The sequence below is a fragment of the Tinamus guttatus genome, unplaced genomic scaffold (genome assembly GCF_059628265.1).
Source record: "Tinamus guttatus ecotype Peru unplaced genomic scaffold, ASM5962826v1 Tinamus_guttatus_pri_ptg000213l, whole genome shotgun sequence".
NCBI lineage: Eukaryota > Metazoa > Chordata > Aves > Tinamiformes > Tinamidae > Tinamus > Tinamus guttatus.
The window spans coordinates 6407124-6423130 of record NW_028288747.1 but is presented as its reverse complement, the minus strand read 5'-3'; the positions used below and the strand labels follow the sequence as shown (position 1 = coordinate 6423130).

Genomic DNA, 16007 nt, shown 5'->3' with positions numbered 1-16007 from the left:
GTTAGTAAAAATAGAACTTTCTGTTGAGGTTTGCCAAACAATACAACTGCCAGTGAAGTTACTGAACGAAGCTAACATTCTCCAGCTAACCAAAAACCTTATTTCAGGCAAGTACCTAAGTACCTGCTTCCATCTCTCTGAAGTAAATGAGATGCTTAAGAGATGCTTTTTAAAGATGCTTTTTTCATTTTCAGGAGAAAAGGTCTCAGACTGTACGTCCGTAACTTGTTTGGCTTTCTTGTCTTCTGTTTTCTTCCCAAGTACGTGGCCAGAACCTCAATTCAGGTATGTCAATAGTTCCTCCAATTGCTTGAGTAACAGAGAGACCTGCCATAAGGGTGCAGCAGTGGAGCCAGGGAGCTGACGGAGACACCCGTGCACCTCGATGGCTTGTTACTGCCAAGCCTGTGCTATTTAAGTCATGTCCCCCGACTTTAAGTTTATAATCAGACAGCTCATGCTCGGAAATCCTTACTCACTCAAATAATTCCATTAAAATCAACAGGATTATTCATCCAAGGGAGGATCTGCAGTACTGTCTTCCATAAATCCCACTGTACTAAAGTATACAATTAATGACTTGTTTTAAAATTACTTTAAATTAGACATGACCCAGAACAGCAAATGTGGAAGAATCCAATCTGTCATTTAAGATATTTGTTGACTTTTTAACAGGTGCTTTTACTTGCAGATTTACTGTGTACACCCTGAAGTATAATAGCAAGGTAGAGAAAGTACCTGCTTCTTGTTTTATTAAACACTTTTTTAATGACATCTTGAAACTCCTGCTTTTACTTTTGGCACTGATTGATGCGAATAGTCATCCTCGTATGGAGGAAGTTTAAGCAACTTGAAATTTAGAAGTTACAAATGAGAACACAATTGAAAGAGCCATTTCTTAGTGGAAGAAGCAAGTGACCTGAAATTAGGACACACAACTATCAATATAGCTTTAATCTTAATCTTCTTTTAGGACTAATGCTGCGTTGTGGAGTGGTGCAGAGGTGTTGGCTGAGTACTTACAAGCAGGCAGGGAATGGATCTGTTGCGTCTGATCCTAAATTCACCTATGCGTAAGCTGTATTTTGGAATGAGAAGCACTTAACTACAAATACATTATGTAACACATCCTGCAACTTCCAACAGCAAGGGGTATCACCTACTTGTACAAGAAGTTGCACGGAGCTATCTGTGGGCGCAGGGTCCCTTGGGTTTGGCTGTGGTCCGACCTGTACAGAGGATTCAGGTAATCGGCACGGTTTTTCCACAAGTGAGCCCACAGTGAATACGTTCGTTCTTGGACTCTGAAAAAATGCATATAAATAAAGTGTATAGATACCTCTGCTGCAGTTCAGGTATAGTTAGAGCTTGGGTGAGACATTCTAGTGCTCTGTGCTGCTCATTTGTAATCAGCTTTATGCTTTCTTAATACAATTATACTTCAGTTACAAGAATTGGCAAAAAAGATGGACTGTGGCAGTGAGGCTGCTCTGCAGCTGAGCAGTGAGAGGATCCAAATGGCAACAGCAAACAATAATTATCACTTTCCTTTTATCACTACTGCTGCCATGATCAGGATGAGAGAGAAAAGCAGACGGTATGAGGACATAACCAAGGAGCCAGAGCCCTAGGAAGCAGATACAAGGAGCAGAGCAGGATCACCAGCTCTGCCAGGAATTATATTATTGTCCCTGCAGAACAACTCAGTTGCCTAAATCCTAGGAGAAGGTATTGGCAGTGAGCAGGCGGCAGGGCAGCCTGCTGACTCAGCCCTGCAGAGGCTTCCCCTGCCTAAGGGCTGTTGGTGGAAAAGTATCTGAGAGGACAGGACTGAAGCACTGCCTGGGAAGCACATATGGGGCACATGACCCTCAAGCTGAGAGAGTAACTAAGCTGATGTCACCCTCCCCTTTTTAGTTCCACGTTGACAGCTTGCCGTGTTTGTTGTTGATGCTAAGGCCACTTGGCTAAGGATCTAATGCTCCTGTCAGCATTCAGTAATCCATCACTGACACACTATGGGTTATACTCACAGCTGTGTCACAGCGAGGAGGATCAGCTTTATTTTTTGCATTAATTTGTGTCACCAGCGGAAGGTGCCTGAGAGCTCTACACTGCACCTCGTGTCTCACAAAAGCACATCTGTAAAATGGCAAGTGGCTGAATCCTCCCTACAGTAACACCCACACTTAAACATGCTCTGCAAGAAAAGGCTCTCGTACTTAAGCTCTCGTCGCTCCTTCTGGCTGTTGCACAGGAAGTTACCAAACTGGCAGGAATAGATATGATGTTGTACATGGATCAGGAATCTTTCATTGAACTCAAAGGCACAAGGAAACTGCTCCATTAGCTGCCAAACACACTCGATGAACTGGTCAATCACAGGAGATATCTCCTTTGGATCGCCATCCAGGTTGCCGTACCTAAAACAAGACAAGACACATTCAACCATAACCCAAAATCCTCTAGGAAAGCTGCACAGTGGTAATGAAAAGGGGAAGAGAACTTAGCCTACAAGTTATATCTTAGGTATTAATTCTAGAATACCAATTACTGGCTTATTTTTACTTAGAAAAATTGATGAAGTTTTTTATTCATGGAGCAGCATGAAGCCAAAACCTAATAACAACAACAACAAAAAAAAAACGAGAACAAACAAACAAAAAACACTCTTCTTACAAACATCTTTTTGCTTTACAGCTAATAAATACTGGCTAATAATAAATACTGGCTGCTGCATAGCCATGTAGTAATGCTATTTATACAAAGTTATGCTGCAGTAGCAGGAGTCATTGTAAGAATGACTGTAATGGCTTTAGAGAAGTCATCTTAGATATTCTTTCAAAGTCAGACCATTGCTAAAAACCAGAAAACTAAGCAGGAGAGGAATGGAATAGCCTTGGCAGAAAACAGTTTAAAGCTGCCCTCTCTTGGTGAAACTTTTCAAAAGTGGGAAGTATTTACACCCTACTGTATTTGTCAAAGGAACATGAAATTTTATGTATAAGGGAAAGTCTGCTGGAATCACTTGCCATAGGTTACTTCAAAGAACAGGGTCCTGGAAATACAAAACACATTAAGTGAAAAATATTCTGTAAGTCTGTCTAATAATAGGAGGCATTTTCAACTGATTGCCTGTCCAGTACATATATATGTGTGTATATATATATATAAAATAAAATATGCATATATGTTCAAAAAGAGTGGAAATCCATAAATAACTAAAATAGCAATTTCTAATTCTACTATTATTATGCAACAGAGTATATAAGAATATTGCAATGGAAATCACAGCTATCAATGGTGATTACATTTCATATTATCTTTCACCACTGATAATCATAGATATCTGTCAGTATCATCTTTAATATAGTAATTCCTGCTGGAATTTCACAAGAGTTGTAGATCTGCACACACTTCCCAAAAGGTAGTGGAGTTTTGTTGGGTTTGACTTTTTTTTTTTTTTTTGGTCAAAATATAAATCTATATTAAAATCCAGCAATATGAAGCTTCGGTATAAAATCTGCATCTTTAGTTTTACAAGGATGTGAAGGAAGTGGAGACAATATGGATATATATCCATGCTTAGGTATAAAAATCTTGAAATACTTTCATTATGAAGACAGTATTTCTTTTATAGATGCACAAAATAACTTGTCCAAAAAAAAAAAAAACCTTTTGTTTCCCTTTACCTGAAGTTTCTGAACAAAAGCTATGTTTTTCTTTATAAAAGAACATCCTGGGACGAGTGTATTCTAGATAACTCACAGACACACCTAAGTTAAATACTGTCCGGGAAGATGGACCCATTTTTGAACTCCAGCTTTGAATTACAGCCCACGACAGTAGGAAGGCTGGGCATTACTGAAAAGGTGGTTGGATTGCAAAGAGATTTTGCAAGCCACATACCACTTTTCTCTCACATGCATCTCTAATGCTAATAGCAAATGTAAGCACTCTGTATCCTCAGTGCAAATATCAGAAGTGGAAAGACTGATGGAACATACTTCATTTTGCCTTTTTTTTTTTTCTAGGCAGCTAAATTATTCAGTGGGAGAAACGCCTGTGAAGATACCCCGAGAGCACCCTATTGATATGCTTTCAAAGGCAGCAGGTATAGTAAAATTAGAATGGCTGCAGACACTGACTACACAAGGAAAACATGTAGAAAAGCCTTAGCACAGCCTTACCTGTGGTTAAATTTGTGACCAAAGGAAACCCAATCTTTTTCAATTAGCACCTAAAATGAGAACATTGCATTCAGGGTTTTTGGAGCAGTTGTGAGCTGACACATGTTAGAGCAGGCAAAAGAAGGATGTAAGCAAGCCGTATTGGAACCCCACTTAATTTTTAGAATAAGAAAAGTGAGCGAAAGAATGAGATAAGCAGTAGTTGAAGCCCCATTAGAGTAAGTAGAAGATAATGAGCCCTGCTGCCAACTCCAGAGAAACTAGCATTTCTAGTTGCTGCAAACAGGATGTCAGTATTTCACTACAGTTTAAACAAGTCGGATTCATCATTTTCTAAATTGGACTCTAAAAATGTTCCAGACCTCTTTTTTAGATGTGAGCCTTGCCTAGATTTTCATCCCTAGGTGCTTTACTGGAGCTGACCTGTTAGCAAAAGGATGCTGCAAACTGGGCTGCTCACTCCCATCTAATGTGGGGAGCACGCGCTTCTGACACTCCAATCTTTGCTGAGTGTAATTTGGATAGCTAAAAACCTTCACTTGTAGTTTTATATATATATATAAGGAAAGTTTATTTTCTCTTAGAAACGAAAATACTCATCTTAACATGCCTTTAAGTGATGCCATAAAGCTTTTATTTCCTCTGTAAAACAGCTGCTTACCATGAATCCCTTCACAGTTCTGTAATACGGGTCCAATAGAAGGCTCGCTACGGAGCAAACCTGGGCTGTCCTATCCCAGCCATCAGAGCAGTGAACAAGCACACTCACACCTTCCTCAGCCACAGCCTGGGAATACAGAAAGGCAGAGAGGGATCACAGGCATGGGAAAGGCAAGGGAAAGAGAGCAAAAAGCGAGAGCAACATGTAGAGTAATAAGTTGAGCTAAGAATTGTGAATTCCTCTTTTTTTTGTTTTTTAAATATTCTGCTGCAGACTTCCTGAATAACGTTGAGCATTATTCATTCTCGTTTGCGAGGGTTACTCTCATGCATTCCTATGCAATGTGGTGGTGGCCACAGCACCCTTTTATGCTCCCAGACAGACTCACAGAACAGTTGGGGTTGGATGGCATCTCTGGAGATCATCTCATCTAACCCCTCTGCTCAAGCAGAGTCTTCCAGACCAGAATTATGCCTGCATGGAATAATTAAATATCCCTTTTGTTATGAATATAGCATATATTCCTTGTTTTGTAGAACTTCTTCATAAAATATCATTTGTAAAGTGTGATGGTCATACTCCCCTATTGCTTAGATGCACTAACAGTATAAACATATTGAAAAATATTAGGTGTTTAGCTCTTGCGGAACCTGGAGGCAAATACATCCTCAAAACAGACTAATAGAATCATCAGGAAAATAGCTATAACAGTTATCATTTTAAGAAGCCTATATGTGGTGATCGAGACCATGCAGCTCGGAGAGTCATTCAAGTCCATTTTGTACTACTGCCAGAATGAGCAGCTACATAAAGCAGACTCAGGTACACCTACGTGCTGCAACTCACACCCCAGCAACAGCCAGCACCACTGCATAGTGCTGTCAATTCCCCACGTTGATGGGGATGTGAGGAGCCTGTTCCTGGTGCCAGAGCTCTCTTGGATGTTGCTACGCTCTGCTTCACCCCTGGCCTCTGAAGAAGATGTACCTCGAAAGACTGGAGGGGAAGCCTGTGCTCCATAACTAGTCAGCAAGATCTTTAAGTAAAACTTCAATGTAAACGACTACGTAGGGAGGATCCCATTTATATGCAGTCAAAGGAGGGATCGTACTTAACCAAGTTCTCCAACATCTGCATTACTTTTGGAACTTGAGTGTTTCAGGTTTTTTTTTTTTCTTTTTTTAAACATAGTATTTTTGCCCTGTGTCATTTCCAAAGGAGAATTTAAAAAGTAGAGGAAAAAATAGGTTAGGAAAGACACTGCTTACAAAAATAAACACTTGGGTTAAGTTTGGGCTTAAAAAGGAACAGGGAGTAATAATAAGATATTTATGTTTATCTCAAGAGAGAAGTAAATTTTTACCAAAATAGAACCCTTGTGGGCAAAAGACCAATAGTTGAGAACTGGAAGTTGTACAAGTAAGAACAGGTCAAAATGAATGTCTGAGGAAGTATGCAGCATATGAACAAAAGGAATAGATGTTTTTGGACATTATTTTAAGACTAGTACTAGAGGAAAGTTGGCAAGAGCTTGGGCTGAATGATTTCTGCAAGATAATGAAATCTAAGAGGGACAGGAGAAATATAAGTGGTTACTTAGCCTGCAGTAGGTGCTCAGATAAGAAACTGCAGTTTCATGCTGAGCGGGAAGAAGCAAAGCAAGAAAGCAACACAACCCAGTTACCGAGAAGGGAAATTCATGAAGTATTATCCATATATTCATGTATAGCAGGTCATGTGAATAGAATTGCAATAATAATCTGAGTCACTGAACTTCCAGGTTAAAGGAAGGGGCTTCTAAAATTAAAATCACTGATAGCACATGATAAATATCTGCATTATTTTGGATGAGACTAGGAGAGAGAATTTCATATCAGAGCCAACAACTCTTTTCTGAAACATTTATCAAGTATGTAGGAGTACAAGCTACTCTTCATTTTGGAACTGGTTTAGGAAGTGAATTTAGCAGAGTGACAAAACAACCCAGGTGGTAACACCATAGCTAATATTCCTGTGTTACAACTATCACGTGAAGAAGTAATTCTAAAATAGTAACCTTCAGCAAAGGGAACAGCCAAGCAACCATGGATGTGAGGGAAACAGGGACAGAAACACTGATAATCACTGTGGGGGAGTAGAGCAGGAACATTCAAATATGAGACATAACAAGATGCACAATAGTAGCTTTAGTAAATTTAGGGTCTTCAATGCAAAAAAAAAAAAAAAGCTGCAATTTTAAAAACTTATTAGCAAAATGCCCACATGGCAACAGGTGATCCTCATATATAATGCACTACAAGACAGGATTTTTTTCTGATCTAACTTCATTCAAGATAACCAAAGTTTTCCACAAGGAGAGAACCACCTCTCCTTGGTCCTCACTTCCTGTGTCTGGTCCAAGTTTTGTTTTTCATTTTGTGTACTTTACCTTTGCAATAAAGATGCCAGCGTCCATAATGGCTTTGATGTGCTTCAGCCAGCCAGAATTCTCTAGGCCCCACAGAAAGTCACTCATAGAAGGCGACTTCAGCTCACAAACTGTAAAATAAGCTACATCTTAAAAGCACAGCAAAGCTTTCCCTGACTGTTATCTGTCCAGAGATCCTCTGTGACAAACACCCACCTTTGGAAAAGAATGGCTACTTGGCAGTAAAACACTGAAAGAAACACACATTTTAGAAACAAGGCTGGAAATTTCATACACAGACAGAAAACATGGTGATGTTATGGAAAAGTCATAATTCATCAAGGAAATAGTTTGAAATATGGTAGCCAGTAGCTAGAAAACTAAACCAAAAAAAATCCACTTTTTTTTTACAACACCATATACCTATTTCTCTTTGAATACTCCAAAGTTTGTGACATTAACAGAAAAAGTAATCAAAATCGGACTGAGATGCACTCACTCAAGCAGCAAAGATAAATACCCAGTAATATTTGATGTTAACTATTGTCAAGAGTGACACACTAAATTCATTACAAAATAGATCATGCATTTCTTTTGATCTTTGTGGAATGACACTCTTAAAAATACTAATCTCATACTAAGTTCACTGAAGAAATAACTATGAAAATTTTAATCTTTTTTCCTGAACTAATGTATTACAATACTGATGTATTTCCCGAACTGATTTGTGAATTAATAATGTCTCAGTAGGACTCTTACCCTCTGGAAAAAGACTGAATTATATTTTTTTATCCATTTATCCATTATGACCAGTGGCAACACTTCCATTTCCCTCGATATGACCAGCATGTACTGTTGCAAGCCCAATTCGGAGTTTATACTACAGCTGGATGTATCTAATGGTCTTGACTCCTCTTAATTCAGAGGCAAAACAGCCTGATGTGTCCATATAAAATCTTGCAGTCTTCGTACATAGGGCCTCTTCCAGATATTTGCCTTTTGAAAGGTATTTTTAAAAATGCAGATAGCAGCAGTGGGAGCAAACAGCCTCTCACATGATTAATGTGCCTGGGCAGATGGCAGCATGGCCAATTAGTAGCTGGATTCCAGCTGAAGCTGCCGTCTCTGTTTACAAAAGTCCAAGGTAAAGTTGAAACAGTGCTTTGCTCATTCCCACTCCCAAATTAGAATCAATATTTACCCACCACTTCACTGAGCAAAGTCCAGGCTGTCCTAAATGAAAGGCACACACCAGACATTGCAAAGGATTTTTCCTACCCATCGGGACCTCAGTGCTGAGTTTAGTTCTGACTTCACCTGGGAAGGGAAAACCCCCTTCCATCTCAGCACGACAGGTACCAAAATCATGGAATAGCCCCGCTGGGCTCATCCCAACACAGCTGCTAGAAGAGCAGGGCCAGTCAGCACCTGCACTCGCCTCCGCACCGAGACAGTCCCTGTGCTACATTTCCTGCCGAGGACTCTGTGCACAAGATCCAAATTATTGCAAGTATCACCATATCCAAACTTTTTTTTTAATTCAAATTCAATATTCTTCTAAGAGCAATACGATGCAGCAGGGACATCTGTCAAACAGCTTCTTTTCCAAAGGAAATTCCAGCATTATGAAACATCCTTTTGTTCCAGGGTAAAGTGAAATACCACCATTTTTTTTGGAGAACACAAATTCTGGAAAAAACACTATCCATCATCCTACAGATGTAGTCATTTCATAACGCTAATAGACAATAATTTTGTTATATTAAATGACAGTAAATACATAAGTGCTAATATAAGTAAAAGTCTCAAAATTAAAATTTTAAAATTTGAACCAGAAATCCTTTTAGCTAATAAATAAATTCTTGACATTATTATGAATATAATTTCATTTTTTCTTCCTGAATAATTTTCACTGAAATCAATGCATTCCTAATGAAAGTGGAAATGGAGAATTTTCCCATGGAAAACTGTATAATCATTTTTTGTTGAAATTTCCTTAGTACTGAACACAAACTGCAGTTTTCCGTATGAAATAAATAAATAAATAAATACACATATATTTCTCTTGACCTATTCATCTGCCTAATTCAAAAAATTGAACAAAATGACCTTTGTTATACTTCTGCTACAAGTCAAGCCTATTATGGCCTTAAATCTTTTCCATGCTATATGCTTCAGAGTGGCAACTACCACATTAAATTAAAATCACTTATAATCAGCCCCATTTATCTCTTTAAAGATTGTATGCTCTGTAACACCTCACAACATATTAAATCTACAAACATGTTTCGTAATGTTTGTAGTTTAATGTTCTCTGCTAAAGATTCATCTATATATATTTAAATAGCCCTCAATGAAAACTTTACAGATGTATTAAATGTGTATGACTGGTGTCTTCTACAGATCTTTTGATTCTGGTACTCTTAGTGTGCACAGGTCAGACAATAAATAATTTTAAAGGTCACGAAGAAGCAGCTAAAGGGACACTAGTATTAATGGGAAAATAGAAAAACTGTGGTATCTTACACGAGGAAAAGCCTGCTCATAAACTGGAGTCCATAAGATGCAATCTGATGTTTGAAATCACAGACTTCATTTCTCTGATCCTAATCTTATCAGTCAGGTTTCTAAACAGGCGATTTCAACACAGTAAATATAAAACCTATGAAAAAAAATGGGCCTATTCAGGTCTGTGGTTCACTTAAAAATAGATGCTAAAATGTTCTGTTTCCAAGCAGCACAAAGTGTTAACAGCATTAGAAATTTTCTTATTACATATCATTTTGGGTCAGGGGCCTATCTGATGAACTTTTGGCTCTAAAATAGTACACAGCACTGTCCCATGACACCAGGAGGGTTGTTGACTATCCTAACTTTGATGGACTCCAACTAAACAAATAACAGGACAGGTTTATTCACCTGTCTTCCCATCTGGCCAAACAAGATTTTGTAGTTAATTAAAAAATCTCTTACTTTTGCAGTCTGAGATCCCTTCCATCAAGGCGCTAAACAAGGATACGCCATGAAGAGAATGACACAGGAAAACTAAATTGCCTGGAGGATGTTGAGTTGATCTCAAGTGCTGGGTAGTGTTATGTGCACGTGTCTTTGTCACGAGCAGAGCCCTTCTGCACAAGTGTTTACTGACCCAGGGCCACAAAAGCCTCCCTGGACAACCTTGGAAATGTTGGTGGCCAAGGATGACAGGAGAAGGTATGTGCCTGTCTTCCCCTTGGTTATTCCCTCTGGAAGTTTCTTGGCAGAGAAGCTGGACCTCATGGAAAGGTCCAGCTTTCCATGGCAGCATTCCTCAAAGGCGTCCAGCCCTGGCAGCTCCTCTCCACGGGGCAGGAGGAGCCGTGGTTGACCCGTGTCACCGTAGCTAGATCACGCTGATCCGGCAGGTGAACGAGTTGGTTTTGTGTCTTCTGCTGATGATACACGTGGAGTAAACACTGGGACTGTGGGGAGCAGAGGGAGCACTTTTTACTATTTGCTTGTTAAAAAATCAACAAATTTGGGGTCAATGATTTATTCTTACCCCTTTCCCAGAAAACCTCTAGACGGTAATATAATCCAAATATTAAGTGGCAGTCCAGATGTGCTAGCTTATAGACTGCTCAATATTTATAAAATAATCACTCCTTCTGTCCAGGAACTATGAATGGTTACACCCACTGACTGCAAGTTTTGTGAATGCACTTGATGTCACATGCTCTATACAGAGCATATTAAAATTTACAGTCTAAAATGCATGAGTTAGTTATTTACTGACCAAAGAAGAAAAATCAGTGTTTTCAGAGTTTTAAAAAAAAATCCCGTATTTTTTACTACTATAAAAGTAACATATAAGTCATAAGTTTTTTTGTTGTTTTTGTTTGTTTTTCATGATACCATCAAGCTGTAAGCCACGAAAGAAGAAGGGGGAGAAAAGAAGTAGTGGTAAGGCATAGAGAGGTCTTAATATGCCTGCCATTACAGTAAATGGTATCCGGATTTCACTCGTAAGACAGTGTTTGTGCAATCAGGAGAACATCACGTCTCGCAGTGATGGTCCATTGCACAAGTTCCATTAGCAGCAGGGAGACACAAGTTCTGCTTTCATACCAATTCTCACTACCACTGTTTGCAGAGAAGTTACTCTGATTTGTGTGACACGTGAATCAAGTCTTTTCTCTATTTTCTGGTAAAGAGTATTACCTTCAAGCATTTTTTGCAGACTGCTTCTCATGACGTGGATGTTCTCAATGCCTATGAACTGAAACTTGATGTTAGAATAGTTGTCTTCATTTTCATATCCCTTTCCTGCTGCTCTGTTTGCCATCGCATTGAGCTGAAAAATCAGAAAAGCGAGGTGAAAAATGACAGCAAACAGATTCACATCAAAATAAAGCTCATGGTCTGCAGCAGTAAAGCAAAGTGACTAAAATCAAGCATAAATAGGAAGCATTTATCAGAGTGTCAACAAATCGAGCAGGAATCAGGGCTCTGTTTGCAGCACGTTGCAGTACAGCGGGTTGCTCAGGCTCTGGTCTCAGTGTCACCAGCTTTGAGAACCAACTTCCCCAGTGAAGATGGACGCTGCACAGTTTAAATAGGACTCTTCCCCAGGCTCTGCTGCAAGAACATGAAGGCTATTTGTTATTAATCTCATTTTATTTTCCATCAGCGTTGCCTTTACTAACCAACACATCCAGAAGATGGCAGTGTCCTATCTGCCATGTCACTGGTTTTGTAGCGTATTCACATTGTTCATCCTTCCCCAAATCATGTGTCTGACTGTTAAAACCATCACCAGGTTGATCGGGAACACTTCTTTGAAGCGTGGAGTAACGTCACGGTGGTTTCTCCCTAGCTCGGCAGCAGCTCAGCTCCGCTTGCATAAGACCACGAAAGATCTGAGTTGACAAAATGACCACAAATATTTTCATCTGTAGCGCAGCCCTATGAAATACATCGCTGTGCTTCAGCAGAAAAACACACTGAGCTGGAACTGGGATTTTGCCTTTCAGTCTCCTACACGCTTCGCATGCTGGAAAAGTGCCTAACTGCTTCCTCACCTCACTTCTCCTGACTGTAAAGTTAAGGGATTTTTATGTTTCTTTCCTCCTTGAGGAAAAGCAAATGAACTGCCAAACATGCTGTGCCAGGTTCTGGTCTCCAGACCAAAAGCTAAAGCTGATATAAATCCAATAAGTACTTCTCCTTTATTATCCTGTATCTTTTTTCCTTTTTTTTCCTAAAGCAGAATCTCACTGTCCAGCAGAATTGTCTTTTTGAATAAAGTTGCGGCTTGCATGTGAAACACACACTTCAAAATAAATATCACGGCTCCAGATGTAGTAAAAAAAAGTCTACTTTACAGAACTTCTGTGCCTCCAGGCACAGGAAACAGCATCTGCTCAGGAAAGATCTAAGATTAAAATAACAATGAATATTGCACATCAGGACTGAAGTGTACCAGTAGCTTTCGGTGAGACCCTCTGAGGGATCCATTGGACAAAAACTGCCTGGTCCTCACTGCAATTATAACCAACTTTCATGACAAATCAAAATGAGCTCCCTTTTATATTTTGTCTAGGAGATAAGAGACTAGGGAGAAAAAACTACTTCCAGTTTACTGCTGATTTGCTTCTTCATTGGGCATTTCTGAAATCCACAATAATATACTTCCATGCTCAAGTAATGGGGTCATGGTGCATACAGGCTTTTGCTATCTCCACCCCAAGGACACATAGTCTCATCATTAAATTTTTATTTGAAGTGTAGGATTTGAAGTGTAGATGCCAATACATCTTCAACTAAGATACTCAAGGAGTCTGGCTTTTTTATATCACTAGTCAAAATAGGTTGATGTGGATCAAGTTTGAGCTCTTCGCTTTTGAAAGGAAAAGTTGAAGAGATTGGACTTTTCACCATTTCCTTTTAGAGGCACAGGGAAGCAGATGGGATTGCTTTTTCATTCTTATTTTCTGCCCCATTTTGAAATGCAAAGATAGTCTCTTTTTTCATCTTCATAGTGTTATTTCTGAATCATCCATTGCTGTGAGTTCAATTTAGCAATAGAAATGCTTAGTTGCAACTGTGGACCATCGTTACTAGTTGCAGCATTGCATGAATTTCATGGTACAAGACAAGGCACTTCTTTCTTTATTATTATTACTTACTCAGAGCCCATGTAGAGCTGCTTTTAACTTGTAGCATACAGTTAAGGAAAACGTGCAGACAGAAAATTTTCCAATCAACCAGCTGTCTGCTAATCTTTGACGATCGATGAACAATAAAAGAAGTTATTGCCTGTGAACAGCATGTCCTTTAAGGATTCTCAGAAAGTCCTCAGTATGACTTGCTAGAAGAATATAAATTATCTGTTGAATTCTGCTCTTTCTCTTTTGAAGTAGATGTCAGTGTTCTAATATAAACAAAATGAAGCAGTGTCTCTGTAATAATGTAGAACTTTGGGGTAAAAAAAATCTGTGTGCATATTTCTAAGTTACCACCAAATCCTGAAAGCCTAAATGAAAATAATCTAGCCTTAACTGACCTAACATCAATACTGTAATGCTACAAACTTCCTCCGTAATGCAAGAATTTTATCACAGAAATCCTTCTTTATTAAAAGTCAATCTGAAGTAGCTCCCTTTAAAAGCAAATACATAATACGCTAAATTTGCAAGGCTTTCTGACACTCATTTATTTTAAATATTGTCAATTGCCAAACTTTGCAGCTGCCACAATATTTACTAACAAGTTCTCCACATCACCTATCAAATTCCGTCTGTTGCTCCTAAAGTAGTTGCCCTAAATCTCCCAAAATTGTGCCTGTCTTAACTTAATCTTAGCAGAGATGAGAGTACAATCTCTAGGGGAACAAATCTCACTGGACCTTTCATGTGACCTTCTTTAGTGTGGAGGAGAACTTAGTAGTTTCTTTCTGTGGAGTTATAGAAATAATTTGTTTTAGTCATATGCAGCAAGTAAGTTTACATTAGCTTCCTCTGTAAACACACAGAGTAAGGAGAAAATGGTGAAAGACGGTGGCCAAAGTAACAGTTCTGCGTGTGCTCATCCTGGTATATTTGAATGAAGTGGAATCAAAGCTTAGCTCCTCAGCCAAGTCCTTTGCACTGAAGATTGTCAAGCACAAGATGGATGGAATACAAAAAGCATTTGGGGATGTAGAATTGCAGGTACTATCAATATTCGTAACTTTTGCAAGGAAGCAGTTTCTCATGAGAGAAGAGGCAGATGGGTTTTAACTTCCAAGAGCAACAGAAAACCTTGCACCAGCTCTGTACCTTACCTTTAAGGCATCCTGAGGAATGCCAGGAGCAGCTTGCACCAAAAGATACCGGTTCCTACATGCTCTGGATTTGTACGTTCATTAGGAACTGCACAACAGCAGCGAGGCTGTATCTTGGCACCTAGAGTCATAGAAGCTTTAGCAAGTTGGTCCGTTCTCATAGTGCAGGCACAATTAAGTAGGAATCTGGGTATACAGACTTCTTCGCATCAAAACAGATTTGGGAAGTCTTCATTAGCTTCAAACCTCTTTGAGATCTTTATTGAGTCCCTTTATTTTTTTGAAGCTTTTATTTTGGCCAAAGACTTTAGTCAACTGTGGAGATACTGCCTCTGAACTCACTATTTACCATGTTTCAGAATCTGCCTCTAAATTACAAAAAATGCTAGAGAAATTCAAAGAAAAACCCTCCTGAATTTTGGCAACCAGAGTAAATGTATTTTCCTTAGCCTTACACTCACGTTGTTAAAATTTTCCCAGCTGCAGGAGAGATCTTGCTTGGAAGAGTACAAGAATGTAGAGGTTTGCAGCATTACAAACAACTGAAAATACAGTTGATAACAGGAATTTATTTTTCACTGGCCTTATGAGGAACATAGTTACCGTGGGCTCCTTTGTGTGTATGTGGAGATGAGCATTCTCTCACATAACCTAACAGTTACTACTGTCAGCTATTATTTATTTTTTGTATCAGCATCTGTTAAGAACAAAAGAGAAAGGCTCAATATAAAGGAAAAAACTATTTAAGAGATGAAACATGGGCAAGATTCCTAGTTAAGAGTTCTCTGATAAATCCACATTTATATGTAAATTTACCCACAAGCGACCAAGACCAGAATTATAATTGTCATTTGGGTTATGAATCTTCCCTGGTATATTCAGCCCACATTCAGTCTTGCTGAGTATGTGCAAGAAATTTAATGTACTCACTTTGGGCCGAGTGTCAACAACATATAAGAAATCACTTCCTGGATTTGCTTTCCTAATGGCCTGGAGCATCTGTTCATCTTCAAGGCATCGAGCACTGAAGCCAGATAAAGGTTGGCTGCTCCTACAGATGGAGGCCTGCAGGAGAAGAGACAAAAATCAACATAATGACTAAGCAAAAATGACTTAGCATCCCACAGCATTTAAATAAACAGCACATTAGCTCTTCACTGGAGGTACACAGTTACATGGGAAGAGCAAAGTGATAAAAACTCATCACATACTAACAAACACTAATGGTTTTTGCAAAGGCAAGAAAACATTAAAACACTAAAACACCGATGACTCAGGCCTAGTATTGAATCCAGACTATAGAGCTATTTTAAAATATTGTGCTTCCCTAACATGAAATAACTCCTGGTTATTGGCAGTGAGAACAAAACCACCATCACAGGAGCAGCGGCGCAGCGAGAGCCCGGGGCCTGTCGCACCGTGGCCGGCTGGGTGAACCGCGCGGGA

The 16007-nt window shown here is 39.2% G+C and overlaps 1 protein-coding gene across 1 annotated transcript in view; it reads right to left on the bottom strand.

The window, feature by feature from the left end:
- The window catches only part of MTMR7 (myotubularin related protein 7), a 36335-nt gene that overhangs the window by 1536 nt on the left and 18792 nt on the right, over positions 1 to 16007 (bottom strand). Inside the window, exons 6-12 of the mRNA XM_088524660.1 lie at positions 15492 to 15626; positions 11459 to 11591; positions 7280 to 7389; positions 4852 to 4977; positions 4191 to 4240; positions 2223 to 2423; positions 1164 to 1304 (exon numbers count right to left, since the gene is read on the bottom strand). Of these exons, the coding sequence (XP_088380786.1) occupies positions 1164 to 1304; positions 2223 to 2423; positions 4191 to 4240; positions 4852 to 4977; positions 7280 to 7389; positions 11459 to 11591; positions 15492 to 15626 (896 nt within the window). The remainder of the gene's footprint in view (positions 1 to 1163; positions 1305 to 2222; positions 2424 to 4190; positions 4241 to 4851; positions 4978 to 7279; positions 7390 to 11458; positions 11592 to 15491; positions 15627 to 16007) is intronic.